At 43.0% G+C, this 17,297-nt stretch overlaps 1 protein-coding gene across 1 annotated transcript in view; it reads right to left on the reverse strand.

The window, feature by feature from the left end:
• lama5 (laminin, alpha 5) overlaps nucleotides 1-17,297 on the reverse strand; it is a 203,816-nt gene that overhangs the window by 111,743 nt on the left and 74,776 nt on the right. Inside the window, exons 11-20 of the mRNA XM_048608550.1 lie at nucleotides 15,423-15,563; nucleotides 14,658-14,795; nucleotides 12,540-12,674; nucleotides 11,142-11,276; nucleotides 9,117-9,254; nucleotides 5,637-5,683; nucleotides 4,231-4,330; nucleotides 3,985-4,037; nucleotides 1,958-2,063; nucleotides 225-324 (exon numbers count right to left, since the gene is read on the reverse strand). Coding sequence (XP_048464507.1) covers nucleotides 225-324; nucleotides 1,958-2,063; nucleotides 3,985-4,037; nucleotides 4,231-4,330; nucleotides 5,637-5,683; nucleotides 9,117-9,254; nucleotides 11,142-11,276; nucleotides 12,540-12,674; nucleotides 14,658-14,795; nucleotides 15,423-15,563 — 1,093 coding nt within the window. The remainder of the gene's footprint in view (nucleotides 1-224; nucleotides 325-1,957; nucleotides 2,064-3,984; nucleotides 4,038-4,230; nucleotides 4,331-5,636; nucleotides 5,684-9,116; nucleotides 9,255-11,141; nucleotides 11,277-12,539; nucleotides 12,675-14,657; nucleotides 14,796-15,422; nucleotides 15,564-17,297) is intronic.

Consider the following 17,297-nt stretch of genomic DNA (forward strand, 5'->3'; position numbering starts at 1 on the left):
TTAAATTGTCTTTGTGGCATTATTCATTTGACAAGATGTGAAGACAACTGGCTCACAGATTGAGTGATGATTATAAGCAACACCAGCGTGCAGAGTATCTGGTAGAAGCTCCAGTTAAAACATGCATCCAATAATTTACCATTAAAACATAAATTGTAATTCAACATCAAAAGGAGATGGTTAGACAGCCATTGGAACATAGCAGCTACGGTTCTGGTTCTTACTGGTTGCATGTACGTCCTTCGATGTTCTGTCTGCATTGACAACTTCCTGAACGGTCAGCACATGCACTACCCACGGAGCCTCCTATATCACACTGACAGCCTACAGGCACAAAAACAATTAAGATGCTTACGTTTGCAAAGCTTGAAATTGATACTCAGAAACAAAACAGAATGCTTGTTGACAAGCATGTCTGACAATCACAATTTCAAGTCTATCTTTTATAATGGTACCTGTTACAAAGTTTTAGCTCCCATCTCTTCTACTTTCCCAGGTTTAATGAAGTTATAGAATACTGAATGTGACTGTCACAAGATGTGTTAGTCAGAATAGATCACGTTTTGGTGTTCAAAAGTTGGCAACACATACAAAGAGGGTCGTAAGCAAATTTACCACAAAAAACCGGGGCTCTAGAATTTTGGATTATTCAGTTAAAGTAAATTATCGATTGGAGACACTCAAGATATGTTGTAGGCAACTTCTTCCCCCCCCCCCCCACTAGATATGATCGAGTGATGTCTGCTGAGGAGCAGAATGGAGAAGGGAAATAACGGCTGGCACGTTGAGATGAAATTTAAGGAGTTACTTATCACAGAACTGAAGGATGTTGAGAAATTTCACCCACCTACTTCAAAACCATAGCAACTGAAAGTCTACTCAAGTACACTATTGTGAATCCTCAGAACCTGTGTGAAAAACCTGGGGGAATCTGCCCTCTTAATGTGGCTTTGGTTTTCTCGAAGTCATCATAAAGTACTCAAACCTGCAATAGGCAGAAGAAACTGCAGACATGTTGATAATGCAGGAGAGCCAATAGCCAGACTTCTTGATTTGCTTTTCTTCCCCACAGTAAGATGGGCATCCATTTTGAAGGGTGTCCAAAATAAATACCCCTTTTTCAAAATACTGGAGCTAAGCAGGCTTTTTCTGGATGTCTTTGTGACAAGTGAAACAGGAATTGGCAAAGGCTACTTTGTGACTACTATTTTATTTGGCATCTTCTGGCAGCAGTTTCAAAGACATTGGTCATTCCCATCGCAGAGCTCACAGAACTTCAGTGACAAAGTAGTTCCTTCTCCCACTTCTTTCTCTCTCTCAAAACTTTTGGGTGCAAGCGGGAAATGTAATATGGCCTGCATCCACATATTTGGATAAAGTTGAGTAAAGTGTACATCTGCCTAGCCTATCAAGCAAGAGGTGGTGAATGGACCTCATAATGTGACGTAATTTGACACTGATGGACATGCAGTTTCTCAATGAACTAGAAATATAGAACGTGGGGGAAATCAGAAGGGCTTGCCCAGTTACTATTTGGGAGATTTCCTTAAATTCATGAGGGTAGCTGAATTGTGAAGAGATAGTGCTTGACCACGATGCCTATCCTACCGAGCTGACTGAAGATGCATAGTGCAGCAGCTTAGCACTGTCAGTTGCTCCATGCTGTCTTTTCCATCAACACAAGCTGTCTTTTTTAATCCTTTTATCTGTCAGGTAATAACTCACTTCGAAATCCAAACAAACCAATCTTCGCAGCTGCCAAAGTTTATTTAGAGCTTTATTACTGGAGCTTCAGAAGGTCAACAGAAACCACAGGCAAGAGACCCCAGTCTGTCATAACCAAATAAAAAGTGAAAAAAAAAGGTCATGCACCTCAGACTCTGGCTTGCAATTCTTGGTGCTCGTTCAGCGCTGTATAAATGTAAAGCTGTCACAAGCTGGGCAACAGGTAACTTACCTTGACAGCCAAAATAATTCCCACGGTTGAGGTTATAGTACCCTGCTTTACAAGTTGTACAATGGTGAGTGCAGACATTCGGCTTACAGAAACATTGGCCATCACTCTAGAAAGCAAAGAAGCAGCAGCATTACAGAGACCGTCTGAAACAAAAAAAAAAGCCTCCCAGATTTTGGTGAACAATCATACATAATACACTTCCACACGTTAATGTCAAGTCCACAGATGATGCAAAAATAGACTTCTTTTCAAAGTATACACTATGAAGGGAATGGGAAGAAGGTGTAAGGTACTTGTGAACGAGACCCTCACATAAAACCTTCATGCCGAATTTGTAAAGGCCCAACATTTAGGCTTGTGGTTGAAATATTTATCTGCTATGTCTTTGATTTTATGACTGCCTTCTGCAACCTCATAACCTTGGCTTTGACTGGATTTATCAACCTCTCTTTGTATTTAATTATACAGCCTAGTATCACCATGAAGATGGATAAGACAACTTTATCTAGTTTTTGCTTGTTGGTTTTAAATCTGGTCGTAAAACTCCAATTCGTGGGAGTTTGCTGGAATTGGATAATTTTTTGCTGTGGATGCCAGAAAATGGACCAACCTGGTTGCACTGGGATTCAGCCCTATATGTGCCCCAAAAGGAAGATGCGGTAACAGGAAAGGCACAAGGTGAATCTTCTTCCTATTTTCACTGCCCTGCATGGATCATGGGGGCCTATCTGAAGCGTTCCTTGGAATTTCAGACCAGTTTTTCCATCTACGGACACTATGGAATTCTCAGCATCTGGCCCGAGTGCTTCTGAGGGTTGCAAAGGCACCAAGACTTAAGGAAATGACGATTAATGCCTTTATCAGGAAGCTCACAGATAGAGGATTTTTTTTTGGGAAGGTCCGGAGGTTCTTATCACCGTTACTGGAACAGTACCATACTTCTGAATTCTTTGCGGGAAGATGGGAGCATTGTGGTAACAGATCATAGGATATAGGAGCAGAATCAGCCATTCAGCCCACTGGGTCTGCTCTGCTATTCGATCACGGTTCATATGTTTCTCAATCCCATTCTGCTGCCTTCTCCCCATAACACTTGATTGGACAAATGCTCAAGGGGGCACACGTTCAGATCTCACCACCTCACTCAGAGAAACTTATTTTAAATTAATTAACAAATCTGGAATTAAATGCTGTTCCTTTTAACAATAATCATGAAAATACTGGATTGTTGTGGTGGGGGGAGAAAAGAGCCTTCCATGGAAGAATTCTGCTGTTGTTATCTGATTTGGTCTATGTGTGACTGCAGACTCTAAGCAATGTGCTTCACCATTAATTGGCTTCTCAAGTGACTTAGCAAGGCATTCAGTTGACTACAAGAAGCACCAAGTGTGTACTTAGACCACAGGCCTGCAGTGATTGACAAGACTGCCCACAGCACCTTCTCAAATACAACCAGCAATTGGCAATGAATGTCGGCTTTGCCAGTGACATTTATATAGTCAAGAATAACTGCTTAAAGACCACAGGAATGAAAGCATTCCAAATCTTTGGGGTCACACCGAAGGACTCATTAGAGTTTAAGTCTGAAAATGGCTTGAATTGAGCCTAGGGAGGTAGACGATTCTGCAAATTTGCCAGTTTTGAGAAGAGATGATGGCATTATGGTATTATCACTGGACTAGTAATCCAGAACCCAGTTAATGTTCTTAAGACATGGGTTCAAATCCCACCATGGCAGGTTGTGAAATTTGGAGTCAATAAAACAACCTTAGTCTTTTGGTGACCGTGTAACCATTGGTCAATCATTATTAAAAACCAATGTGGTTGACTGTTAGCTGCCCTCCGGGCAATTAGGGTTGGACAATAAATGGTGGCCTTGTCAGTGAAATCTACATCCCATCAACAAATAGGTGGATTCATGGTGGGGAGAGAGAGAGGGGTTGGAGTCTCGCAGTCCCTGGTAACTTATTTAGCGGTTCGGTGATTTGCAAAGAAAAGTTGTTGAACTGCAAATTTCTTTGACTAACCTGCTGGCACTCTGCAACACCACTTAATGTACCTTCAATATGGCACTGACAACCTGAAAAGTGATATATTTAAAAAAGACAGTTAGTGACTGACGACTACTATTCTGCAAGAATATATTTAATCATGGCATACATTAGGTTCTGTGCATGAGAAAGTAAATTAGAACAGTAAATCAACAAAATCAACAAAAGTAATTGGAAAAGAGGCCACTTGTATTAAGCAAGACATATGAAGTAATTTCTTACTGGTACATCCCCATGGGTTTTCTATTGAAAGATTCCAATAAAGAGGCTTGCACTTATCGCATGCTGAACCTTCAACATTTTCCCGACATTGACAGGATTCCTGTTTGAACAAGATGCACAAATATCTCTGATCATTTCTACCACACTCAAGAACTATCGGTAAAATTTGTGTTTGAGTAACAGTTTTCTTTAAACTTTGCAGCATTTCCGTACCCACGCTCACTCACTGGAAGTGTGCCACTGGATTAACTGCACGTAAGGCCAATGCGGCATTGCCAGTGAGTTTCTGATTTTCCGCTATTTCAAATGCTTCAATGACTGTGGGACCCTTTTCCTTCATTCAAAATGGATTACAAATGCTACTCATGGACTAAATCTCAAGATATGTCGGGTGTTTTTGGCCGTGATGGATAATGAATTCTAAATAGTTGTCACACTTCTTTGTCCATCTTTGACATGAGACGTTAACACTTACTTATAGATGAAAACCACTGCGACAAAACAGTTGTCTTGGGAATGTCATAGTGATTTCCAGGGAAAACCTGGAAGTGCATGACAATATCATTGGACATTTTCCACAAATTACTGAAATGCTTCAGCTCTGCAAGACAAGCAACAGCTTGTTAGCAAGGGGCAAAGTTGCAATTGACAATGTCTGAGACAGACTGATCCTTCAAAACTGGGGAGGAAGCATCTATGTAATATGCCACATGAAGTCAGTTCCATTTAAGCCCTTAAAATTCAAAAAGAACCACCTAATCCCATTTGGAAGACAGTGTTAAATAATGATTACTATGAAACATTAGCTCAGAGCTTTTCTATATCAATGTTTGGGTACAACTGGTGTCCCTAAGGATATAGAAAACAGGATTGGGCCCATCTTGCTGGCTAAGGATATCTGCATGTGGGCAGTTACATTATCTCAATACAGAAAAATATTTTGGTTTACATTTAAGCTTCACAGACAAGCCAGAGCAAATGGGCTATACAGCAGTAGCAGACATTGAGGTTTCTTCATCATTGGCCTTCATCCCAATTAATGATAATGTCCTTGGCAGGTGCTAAAGTACCCCACAAAATTATTTAAATTGCAGATAATATTGCACAACAAATAATAAACCAATAATGCATATCTTACCATTTTACTGGTTTGTGGTTTCTGGAGTTAAGAACAAATTCACACACACACCCTCTTTCTCTCTCCCCTTCCCACCCATACTAACTTGTGCAAAGTATAATAAAACAATGTAAATGATGTTTGAAAAGAAAGATATACAATTTTATTATGCTTCAGGAAATGCCAGCTATAAAAGCAAGCAAACAAAACATTTGTGAGAACTACAATCCTGTTTACAAAACAGAAAATAATTCCAATGTTTAACGTGTAACAAATGTATATTACTTACAATGTCAGAGGAGAGAGATGTAGAGCCAGCTGGGTCACAGGAAGTCACTACGTATAAATAAAAAGTGAAGGACAGCATTAGACCATGAAAATGCATTAATTTACCAGCAAATTTGTCTACCTAATAACAGTATTTACACTTTGTTGACTACGAATCACTTAGTGGATGTGCCAAGTGCTTTATAAAGACAAGCTCCTTGCTTTCTTTCTATGTTGATTATATGTGAATGATGCAAGTTAGATCTGTCTGTATATAATTAAACGATAACAACGATAAGAACTTATAATTACTTTGCAAAGGAAAACAGATGGTGCTGTGAATGAAGAGTTACAACAACAATATTTGAAACACAGAACAAAAAGAATCGGCAGGGGGTGGAATTGAGAAATGTTTAGACCCTTGTGGATATCTGGAACACACTGCCTGATAGTAGATGCAGAAACCTTCACAGATCACACGAACACGTTAAAGTACACTGCTACTGAGCAAGAGCTGGAAATCTGATTAAAAACAAATTGCTGGGAAAAGCTCATGCGATCTTTGCAGTATCTTTGAAGGTAGCAATAAAAAGCTAACATTTCAAACTGTGAGCTTCAATCAAAACTATTTGTAGCTGGCAAGATATGACTGGCCAAATAGTTTCTATCTGCGCCAGTAATGTTCCAGCCTTCTAAAATCTGCTGAGCCCTTAAGTGTTTTGACAGCCATGAAGTGAGCACCTCATGGAGTTTACTGCAAAAGCAACTGGAATGGAGGAAGGCCGTCACAGAACATTTCAATGTAGAAGTGGTTTCTTCTCTATATAAAGTTTGCTTAACATTCTTCACTTTAATATCACAATAGTGTGGGCACTGGTCCTCAGCACCTGCGGCAGGGTGGATTGCCTGCCTATTATCAAACCCTTCAGAATTTCATTCTTTTGAGCACCTTGGCATTGAAGTCGAATTTGTTCCGTAAGAGCTGACAGAATCAATTCACCAAATTATTGCCCGGGAAGTGAAGACAAAATCCATTCCACATATCATGGGTTTTGGGAACCTTTAGTCCAGCTCCATCATTTAGTCAGCCATGCCAGTTCCTTTGCTTAAACCTTAATTTTATGCCCTCTCACATTTTTCAAGTAAAACCTTAATTTTCCTCATAAACACCTTAATCACTTCTTTGTATAAGTTGTCATTCCATGTAGCTTGTCTATCAAGCGGCCAAACTGCGTTCCAACTCATCCAGAAAGGATAACTCCCAAATATCTCATGGTGTGACCCCCAACCCACCAGTGGCTAGTATACTGGGCAGACACAACAGGCATGTCCCACATTGCTGAATAAAGTCACTGCTTCAGTGTCTACTACAACCCCTACAATTGTGTCAATGCAGCATAGGTTTCCACTGTATTAGGTATTTAGATACATAGCTGCAAAATTTGAGAGGGCACAAAATCAAGATTTAAGACAAAGAATTGGCATGGCCAACAAAATGATGGAGCTAAGACAGAAATTGCTGTAAAAGCTCAGCAGGTCCGGCAGCATCTATGGAGAGAAATCAGAGTTAACCCTTCAAACGAAGGGTCTTCCTCATTCTGAGGAAGGGTCACTCGACCTTAAATGTTAACTCTGATTTCTCTCCACAGGTGCTGCCAGACCCGCTGAGCTTTTACAGCAATTTCTGTTTGTGTTTCTGATTTACAGCATCAGCAGTTCTTTTGGCCTTTAAAATGATGGAGCTGGGCTGAATGTTCCCAAAACCCATGAGCATTGGAATGGATTTTGTCTTCACCTCCTTGGGGATAACTCAGTGAATGTTCTGTAATGACTGACAGAATCCATATTTGACTTCCACGCCAGAGAGTTCAGAAGACAAATCACATTAAAAACAAGTGTATAGAAGATCAAACTCCCTGACATCTCAAATGAGTAATGCATCTACTGTACCTACAGACTTTATTCCAGCAGCTGGCATTTCACTAAAGAAACCTACCACCACATTTCCATATGATGTTGGTGGGTAAGGAGGGAGAGCGTGACAGTGCGAGAGGATAAGGGACAGTAGGATTGCAGGTGCAGCAAGTAATTAAAAAGGCAAATGGAATTTTGTCTGCCATTGCTAGAAGGATGCAGGTTAAAAACAGGGAGGCTATGCTGCAGCTGTATAGGGTCCTGGTGAGGCCACACTTGGAGTACTGTGTGCAGTTTTGGTCTCCTTACTTGAGAAGAGATATACTAGCACTGGAGGGGGTGCAGAGGAGATTCACTCGGTTGATTCCAGAGTTGAGAGGGTTGGATTATGAGGAGAGACCGAGTAGACTGGGATTATACTCATTGGAATTCAGAAGAATGAGGGGAGATCTTATAGAAACATATAAGATTATGAAGGGAATAGATAAGGTGGAGGCAGGGAGGTTGTTTCCGCTAGCAGGTGAAACTAGGACTAGAGGGCATCGCCTCAAAATAAAGGGAAGCAGATGTAGGACTGAGGTCAGGAGGAACTTCTTCACCCAAAGGGTTGTGAATCTGTGGAATTCCCTGCCCAGTGAAGCAGTTGAAGCTACCTCGCTGAATGTTTTTAAGGCAAGGCTAGATAAATTTTTGAACAGTAAAGGAATTAAGGGTTATGGTGAGTGGGCGGGTAAGTGGAGCTGAGTCTCAAAAAGATCAGCCATGATCTTATTAAATGGCAGGGCAGGCTCGAGGGGCCAGATGGCCTACTCCTGCTCCTAGTTCTTATGTTCTAGTGCAAGCGCGTGCACGAAAAAAAGAGAGATAGCGAGCAAGCAAGCACGTGAACGAGAGTGCAAGCACACGCAAATGGGGAAAGAGAGCGAGAGACGGAGGGACAGAGCGAGGGACAGAGCGAGAGACGGCTGGCGAGAAAGCGTGAGAGAGAGAGAGAGAGAGCGAGTGAGCAAGCGGGAAAGAGAGAGAGTGAGAAAGCAGGAGAGACAGCGAGAAAGCGAAAGAGAGTACAAGAAAGCGAGGGAGCGAGCAAGCCAGAAAGTGAGAGAGCGAGAGCAGGAGAAACTCTGGGTTATGTTTTGCCTGCCACCTCTGTATAACAAACACAGTAGACAGGCAAACCTGTCCCCATTTACAGAGATAGTAGGAACTGCAGATGTTGGAGAATCTGAGATAACAAGGTATAGAGCTGGATGAACACAGCAGGCCAAGCAGCGTCAGAGGAGCAGGAAGGCGGACGATTCGGGCCTAGACCCTTCTTCAGAAATGGGCAATTTCCTGCTCCTCTGTTGCTGCTTGGCCTGCTGTGTTCATCCAGCTCTACACCTTGTTATCCCATTTACAGAGACATCAGCACAACTACACTGATCAATGTCAAGCCCTCAGAGCCTCACATTCCACTTGCCTCCTCATATCTTCCATTCCATCATTGCCCCTTTCTTAATTATGAATTTACTACTTCAGTGAAACCTTACTTCAATGAAACAACTGTGAAATAGAGTGTGCAGCAGAATGCAACAAAAGCCTTTACCTCGACAATCAGGAAACCCATAAGCTCCTTCGACACATGTGTCACAGTGCAGCCCTGTCACACGTGGGCGACAGCTACACCCCCCAGTTTCTTGGTCACAAGAGTTAATATATGAGCCTTCCAAGGTACAGCGGCAAGCTGCAATAAACAAACCACTGGTTAATGATAAGAATTTGTTTCATGCACGTTGTGCTATATCTTGCTGAAGATCGAGAACTCTCTCCACTTTACAATATAGACACCCAACTTTCAGTACTACAGTACATAGACTGTGATAGAGGACAGTCAGTTACCAAATACATCAGGAAGAAACTCTCTCATAGCAACAAAGGGACTATGTTTGAAATATCCACTGTCAAATAATAAGCCAACATTATAAAACAGAAATTGAAACAAAGTGTACTTATCTGAGAATGGACAACTGTATTCCTGCTGTTTAGGAATATTAACCTTGGTTACAACTGAGCTAGTGTCACTCTAGAACTGTTTTACCAAATTGGGAATGTGTTCTTAGATGTTTCTGATGAGAATCTGCCCTCTGCCATTTTGCTGTGACCTTACACCCCAGCAAGCACCATTCATTCATCCTATTCTGATCTACTGTGTGCTATAGATATGTTTACCTCATCAAGCACATTAGACTCCATCATTGGAGTCTTCAGTCAAGGCCTGATACTATTGTACCTTTAGGCTTTATTAACACTATCTCCTCTCCTTGCAACCTACTTCTTTAACTTCAACTCTTTCATCACCTCTCCCTCTCCCTCTCCCACTATCCCCCTTCTCATTTACCACTCTCCTTGTAAAGTGACAATGGTTTATAATTTGAAAGACACAATACTGATGCGAATCAGAGATTGTGCTGTGAACAGGGCAATACTGCCTCCATTACAGAAGCTGTTGGAAAATTATAACTTTGTAAAATATATTAATCTTTCTAACTAGAGGAGTTCAAACCATCTCCTCAATGGCATTAACATCACTGAAACCCTCACCATCAACACCCTGTGGGTCACCATTGGGCATAAATGTAACTGGGCCAGCCACCATCAATACTGTGGTTATAAGAGCAGGTCAGAAACTGAATGCTGCAACAGACAACTGACCTCCTGACTTCTCAAATCCTGTCCACTATCGACAAGGCTCAAGTCAGGAGTGCGAATGGAATGCTCCCCACTTGCCTGGATGAATGTGGCTCCAGAAACACTCAGGAAGCTCAACACCATCCAGGACAAGACAGCCTGCTTGGCCAGCACCCCATCCACTTCGTAAAAATGCACTCTCTCCACCACTGATGGACGCGATAGCAATTCACCAAGGCTTCTTCAATAGCACCTTCTGCCTTGAAGAACAACGATGGCAGATGTACAGAATATCACCATCTTCAGTTTGCTTTCCCAGTCTCACATCATCCTCACTGGGAACTTTATCCAGGGTGACCAACTGTCCTGAAATTCCGAGCCTGTCCTGCAATTTGATGTTCCCACCCATATCGCAGAATGATTTATCCTGTATTGTTTCTACCTGCTTGCCTCTATGGTAGCTTGGGATCTAAGCTCTGGGCGTTTCAGATCCAGAGTGGGTCATTAAACTGCAATGGCACCTCCACCTCATCCCACCAACTCTGCTCTCAACGTCTCCCTGACTGCCCCTCCGCTGAATTTTCCCTCTTTTTGTACCTCCAGAGTTGACTGCCCTGACTGTATAGAGTTCATCGATATTTTAAATCAACCTGCTTAGACAGGCTATGACACGCCTCTGCAGCAGGTGGGACTTGGACCCGGGTCTCCTGGTCAAGAGGTAGGGACACTACTACGCCACAAGAGCCTCAAAGGAAGGTCACGTGAAAGTTCTGCATACCCCCTCTCACATTTAGCAGCGTTTACCACACTCTGCTAACCAGACCTAAAATGCAATCATGAGTTTTAGATTTCTAAAATGGCGCTTTGGAAGTTCTGCTTTTGAGCTAAGAGGTTTGGTTCACATGGTGTGGACTGAACAACATTTAACAACTAAGTTTCTCACCTGTACAGCTGGGGTATCCATAGAAACCAGGTGCACACTGGTTGCACGTGGGGCCCGCGTAACTGGGATGACACTGGCACTGGCCTGTAGACCCACAGAAATTGTCCACTGACCCACGAACATCACAGGAACAAGCTGGTGAAAAGAAGGCAAGTCAGTCCAAAGCCACTTGAGCTACAGCAACACAATGGATTTTGGTCAAAGGAATTTGGGCAGAAATCTTCCAGGAATGGCAAAAGCTGTTGGACCACTGCTTCTGCTTCGACTTATACCCTGCCCCAATGGAGCCCTGCAGTTCAGGCTGAGACCACCCCTGTCAGCCTTCTCAAAAACATGGACCTTGGGTCAAATAGACATTCCCTTCCTTGTAGCACTGGATTGTTGGGAGGAAAGCCTTAGCTGTTGCATTCTGGTAAGTTCATTCACTAACACTGAATGAAAAACTCTATAAATGCTGCACTGCCAATGTGTTACTGAGTGTGGATGATATAACTGGGTAAGGGAGTTTTGTGGAAGCTGGGCAGGTGCCAGGCTTGGGGGGAGGAGAAAAAGGGGGCATGTACACAGGGTGGCAGTCGAGGTGGTGGCTTGGTAGGGCATCGGGTGGGTAGGGAGTGTACGTGGGTGAGTAAGGTGGGGAGGCAGGTAGTCAGGGTGTGTCAGAAGCGATCAGTCATCACATCGCAGGATTTAGTTAGCTCAAGTCCAGAGAGGCAAATCAGAATATGTCAATCAGCTGGGAGCCTGGGTCGGGCCAGATTGGGGACAGCGGCTCAGGAAGGAGTCAGAGGGTTGGGGTGTTTTGGTTTTGTCAGGTCGGAGAGTTGGAAGTTTGGAGAAGAGATGAGTCTGGGAATTAGGGTTATCGAGTTAACTGCTACATTGTGAATGAGGCTGTGCCCAAACTAGTATCTAAAGGGAGGTGAGAAATGCCTGATCCAGCAGGAGAGTGCAATTTCTATCAGCATTCGTGGGCCAAGAGGAGGATGTGCTTCTCCCCTCAGCTCCCCTACGTTCACCTGCTGTGACTGGCTTCCATCCCATGATTTCTCCTGCTACCGTGATCCAGTGCCCCCAGTACTGACCCCAACCTCCACCACTTAGGTCAAGCCTTGACTCTACCCCTACTCTCCCTTTCCCTTTCCCGCTCCCAGGCATGGCCTCATAACTTTAACCTTCCCATCAGATGGCCAGTGAGCCGCCTTGTCAGGGAAACAAGAGAATTACTGTTGTAAAGCTATCCCTCTGTTACATTCGGGAGCACTTTTACGCTTCCCTTGCCTCTAGATGTCCACCCTGCTACAAGTCCACCTCCAACTCCCTCACTATGAATATCAGGGGTTGGTGTTTTGGTCAATACAGTATTTAGCCAAGATCCATTGCATGAAAATTCCTAACCATGGCAGCGAGGGTAGGAATGGAATCCAGTAGCACATTGGTCACAGCGAGCTCCATCGAATTCGGGCTTGCACAGGCAACGGCCAGAGTGATCACAAACCTCAGGCAAGCTACCAGCAATGCTGCAGCTACACACTGCAGGAAAACATAGGAAAGAAAAAGACATAAAGTCAGACTTTGAAACTGCCCTCTTGGGAGCTCTCTCTGCTCTCCTCAGTTTCTAGCTAGCATTGGTATCTGGGAGTTAAGTAGAAAAGGGACTGAAGTTCATATTTCTCAGCAGATTGAAACTCAAAAACCTTTTTCAGAGGTAACTTAAAACCAAGCTGATGGAAAAGAGCTTTCTATGTAAGTACCCGTTAATAAGGTAAGAAAACAAACTTCAAAAAAAGGAGTTGTATTTATATATCATTTTACCGCTACATGTCACAGGAGAGCCTGAAAGTGCTTCACACACAATGCATTACTTTGAAATGCCATAATTGTTGTTATGTAAGCAAACACAACAGCCAAAAAAGTGGAATTCAAAAATACTGCAGTTACAGAGAAGAAAGGGAGAGATGGAACAAAGTGTAAGGGATCTGACAGTTTCCCAATCATCTGTTTGAACTCTCAATATTATTGAGCAGAGCAAAATTGACCTACTGCATTTAAAGTCAAGGATGAATTGAGCCACTGAAATGATTTTGGCCAACGTCTGGTGTTGGAAGGCATGGTAAGCCTCCAAAAGACAGTGTGAATTCCACCAGATTAAAAATTCACTTTAAAACCAGAAAGTACAGCTCCTGCTTTTAGACGTACTTAATAAGACTAAGTCTATCTGTTGAGTAAAGCTCTGTTTAGGGTTTTGACTTTGGTTGGTAATTGAATACAAGGTAAGACTGACAGATCCCCTGCTACTAAATTAGTAGAATCTTTGTCAAACATCCAGTACCGGATGAAATTTACTCCAATTAAATAATGGGGAAAATGACCCATTGTCCACTGCTGAATGCCAACTCTATCCTTCTTACTGGTTACAGTTTGAAGCTAAGGCAGTCTGTTCACAACCTTGCTCTCCCAAGATAAACTGCAAACCTCACATTTATACAATCACTAAGACCACCTATTTCTACTTCTGTACCATCAATCAGCTTCTCCGGCTGAAGCCCTCATCCTTCCCTTATTACCTTGAGACTCGGTCATTCCGATGCATTGCTGGGCGGCCTGCCAAATCCTTCTGTCTATAAACAGGAGGTCATGCAAACATCTGCAGTCCATGTCTTAATTTACAGCAAGACCTATTTCCCTATCATCCCTGATCTCCACGAGTTCCTGGTTAAGAAGCAGCTCAATTTAAGATTTACATCCGTGTTTTCACCATGTTCCTCCACCGCCTTGTCTCTGTCCCTATCTCTGTATTTCTGTTATCTCCTCCAAACCCACAACTCTCCAAGATATCTGTACTCATACAATTCCAGTCTCTTGTGCAGCCCTGATTTTAACTGGTCTATCGTTGGTGGTTGTGTTTTTAGTTATTATAGCCCCAAACTGCTTCCCTCTGCCACTCCATCTCCCCTCCCTTCTCTCAGACACTCATTAAAGCCTGCCTTTTTGACAAAGTGTTTGGTTATCTGACCTAATGTCTCCTCATTCAGCTCAGTGTCATACTCTTTTTAATAATCCTGTGAAGCACCTTGGGATGTTCCAAAATGTTAAAGGTGCTACTTAAGTATAAGTTGTTGCTGTTAAATAATTATTACACTCTGGAAATGATGAAATGTCGGGAGTGACAGAACTAGAAACTCAGGTAGTTACTAGAGCAGAATTGTAAAACTTAAAAATCACTTATTAATCAATTATATCAATTATTAATTCTATTCTGAACATATTTAGCAATTACCCTATATAATCTCCCACTGGAAGCTATGGTCAATTGAAGTCAGCAATTTTCTTGTAGATTCGTTTGCTGATAGCAGTATATATTTTTAGTTTTCCTTAACATTATCTTAATGTTTTTGGTCTACTAATGTTTGAAGAGAATTCTAAAACTTAACCAGTGGAGGTTTTAGTTCATTTATGCTCTGTATACTTCCATCTGTAACAAATTATACAGGTTGTAAATGAAAACTGACTCACGTTGACAGAGTGGATAGTTAAAGTAGCCAGGGGCACACTGGTCACAGTAGAAACCTTCAAACCCCTGACGACAAATGCACTGTCCAGTCTCTTCATTGCAGCTCCCACCGGTAACGCCTGGGCCCAAACAACGACATGCTGCAATCATACAACAATTATACCGACAGTGAGCATGGGATAATTTAACAGTCACACAGCAAAGAAGCTTAAACTCATCCACACCACCAACAACATGTTAGGTCTTCCACGCTACTGTCCTCGTTAACATTTTGCTATGGGTCAGCTGACTAGGTAGTACATTACACTGGAGTGAACTATACCCTCCCCAGCAATGTCATAATGGACTACAAGTTAATATTCTCACTGCAGTTTGCAAGTACCTTCGCGATCACATTCCTCCCTCACTCTAATTTTCTGCAGCCCTAAAACTCTTGCAATTGCTGCACACCTCCAGTTCAAGGCTCTTACCCACTTCTGCTTTCCTTTGTTCCACCATCAGTGCCTGTGTCTCAGCTGCCTTGCCTCCAGTTTTGGAATTCTCAACCTAAAACTTTCTGCCTCTTTCCCCTCCATCGTCTACTCTAATGTAAAATGTTATTCCAAAGGGCTTCTCCAAAGCAAGATATTGTGGTAAGTTTGACAACAAGACAAATTCCCGTTTAGATACAACTGCCCCCCCAAATCCCAGACACCTACTAGGTGGCATCTTAAGTGGCAGCATTGTGACAGATGGTTGACTCGCCCCTGAGCGTAGGGTTAACTTACGCTGGCAGTTTGCACCGAAGTGATGGGGCATGCACTGTTTACAGAAGCGACCTGTAAAGTTTGGCTTGCAGTTACAGTGCCCCGTGCTCGGGTCTGGCTGGCAGTCATTGTTCTGGGTTCCCGCTGCACTGCAGTCACAGTCTAAGGTAAAGAGAAGCACAGCAGCACAACTAAGTGTACAAGAGGATACTATCAGAACATCCAAAATCTCCACTTCACTCCCTCTTACAGAATCGTTACTCGGACATGCTGAGTGACAAATTTCACACTTAATGTTGTACGTACATGTGATTAATTTCTCTACAATTGTCCAGCATATGCTACAAGTAATCGTAGAGTTATAGAAACCTTACAGTGTGGAAGCAGACCCTTTGGCCCATCAAATCCACACCGACCCTCTGAACAGTATCCCACCCAGACCCACCCCCTCCCCCAAAGAGCATTCCACCCAGATCCACATCCCTCCCCTATCCATGTAACCCTGCATTTCCCATGGCTAATCCACTTAGCTCTGCACATCCCTTAGCTTGGCCAATCCACCTAACCTTTGGAAGGTGAGAGGAAACTGCAGTATCTGCAGGAAACCCATGCAGACACGGGGAGAATGTGCAAACTCCACACAGACAGTTGCCTGAGGCTGGAATCGAACCTGGGTCCTTGGCGCAGAGACGCAGCATTGCTAACCACTGAGCCACCGTGCCACCCAAATAATGTCAAATGAAATACTGCCCTTATGAAAATCTTCTCTTAAAATTAAACTGGATCCTCCACAATAGTTAACAGATATTGTTCATTGTCTTACTGAGATAAACCCAAGAGCTGCCAAAATTTGCTGAGTTTCACATTAGTTATAGTGGGGCAACAGGACATTTTGACTAACATTTTGAAGACAGACGGAACCCTTGAAGAATATAAAGAAAGCGTGGAAGAATTTAACAAGGATTTAGGAGGGCTAAAAAGGGCCATGAAATATCCTTGGCAAACAGGATAAAGAAAAATCCTAAGGTGTTTTCTTCATATATCAGGAGCAAAAAGATGACTAGGGAAAGGGTAGGTCCACTCAAGAACAAAGGAGGGAATTTATGTGTGGAGCCAGAGGAAGTTTACTGAAAGAGGCGGCACAGTGACTCAGTGGTTAGTACTGCTGCCTCTCAGCACCAGGGGCCCCGGGTTCGACTCCCCCTCGGGCAACTGTCTGTGTGAAGTTGGCACATTCTCCCCGTGTCTGCGCTGACTTCCTCCCACAGTCCAAAGATGTGCAGGTGAAATGGATTGCCCATAGTGTTCAGGGATGTGTAGATTAGGTGGATTATCGGGGAATGGGTCTAGGTGGGTTGCTCTGAGGTGGACTTGTTGGGCCGATGGGCCTGTTTCCACACTTTAGGGATTCTATGAATATTCTATAAAGTGGTTGGGGCTCTTAACAAACACTTTGCATTGATATTCACAAAGGAGAACGACATTGTGGTTGGTGAGTCTCAGGAGGGTTATGTTGATATTCCAGGGTGTGTAGACATTAGGAAAGGAGGTGGGGTTGGGTGTTTTAAAAAGATTTAAAGCAGATAAGTCCCCAGGACCTGATGGGATCTATGCCAGAAATGCTCAGGAAGGCTTGTGAGGAAGTTGCTGGGGACTCACACAAAATCCTTGTGTCCTATTTAGTCACAGGATAGGTCCCAGAGGACTGGAGAACAGGCAATGTAGTTCCTTTGTTTACGAAGGGCAAAGGGAATAATGTGGGTAATTACAGGTGAGTGAGCCTAACATCAATGGTAAGGAAATTATTGGAGAAGATTCTTTGGGATAAGACTTACTCACATTTGGAAAAATATGGACTTATTAACGATCAGCAGCATGGTTTTGTGCGGGAAAGGT

The sequence above is a fragment of the Rhincodon typus genome, chromosome 19, assembly GCF_021869965.1.
Source record: "Rhincodon typus isolate 14 chromosome 19, sRhiTyp1.1, whole genome shotgun sequence".
Lineage (NCBI taxonomy): Eukaryota > Metazoa > Chordata > Chondrichthyes > Orectolobiformes > Rhincodontidae > Rhincodon > Rhincodon typus.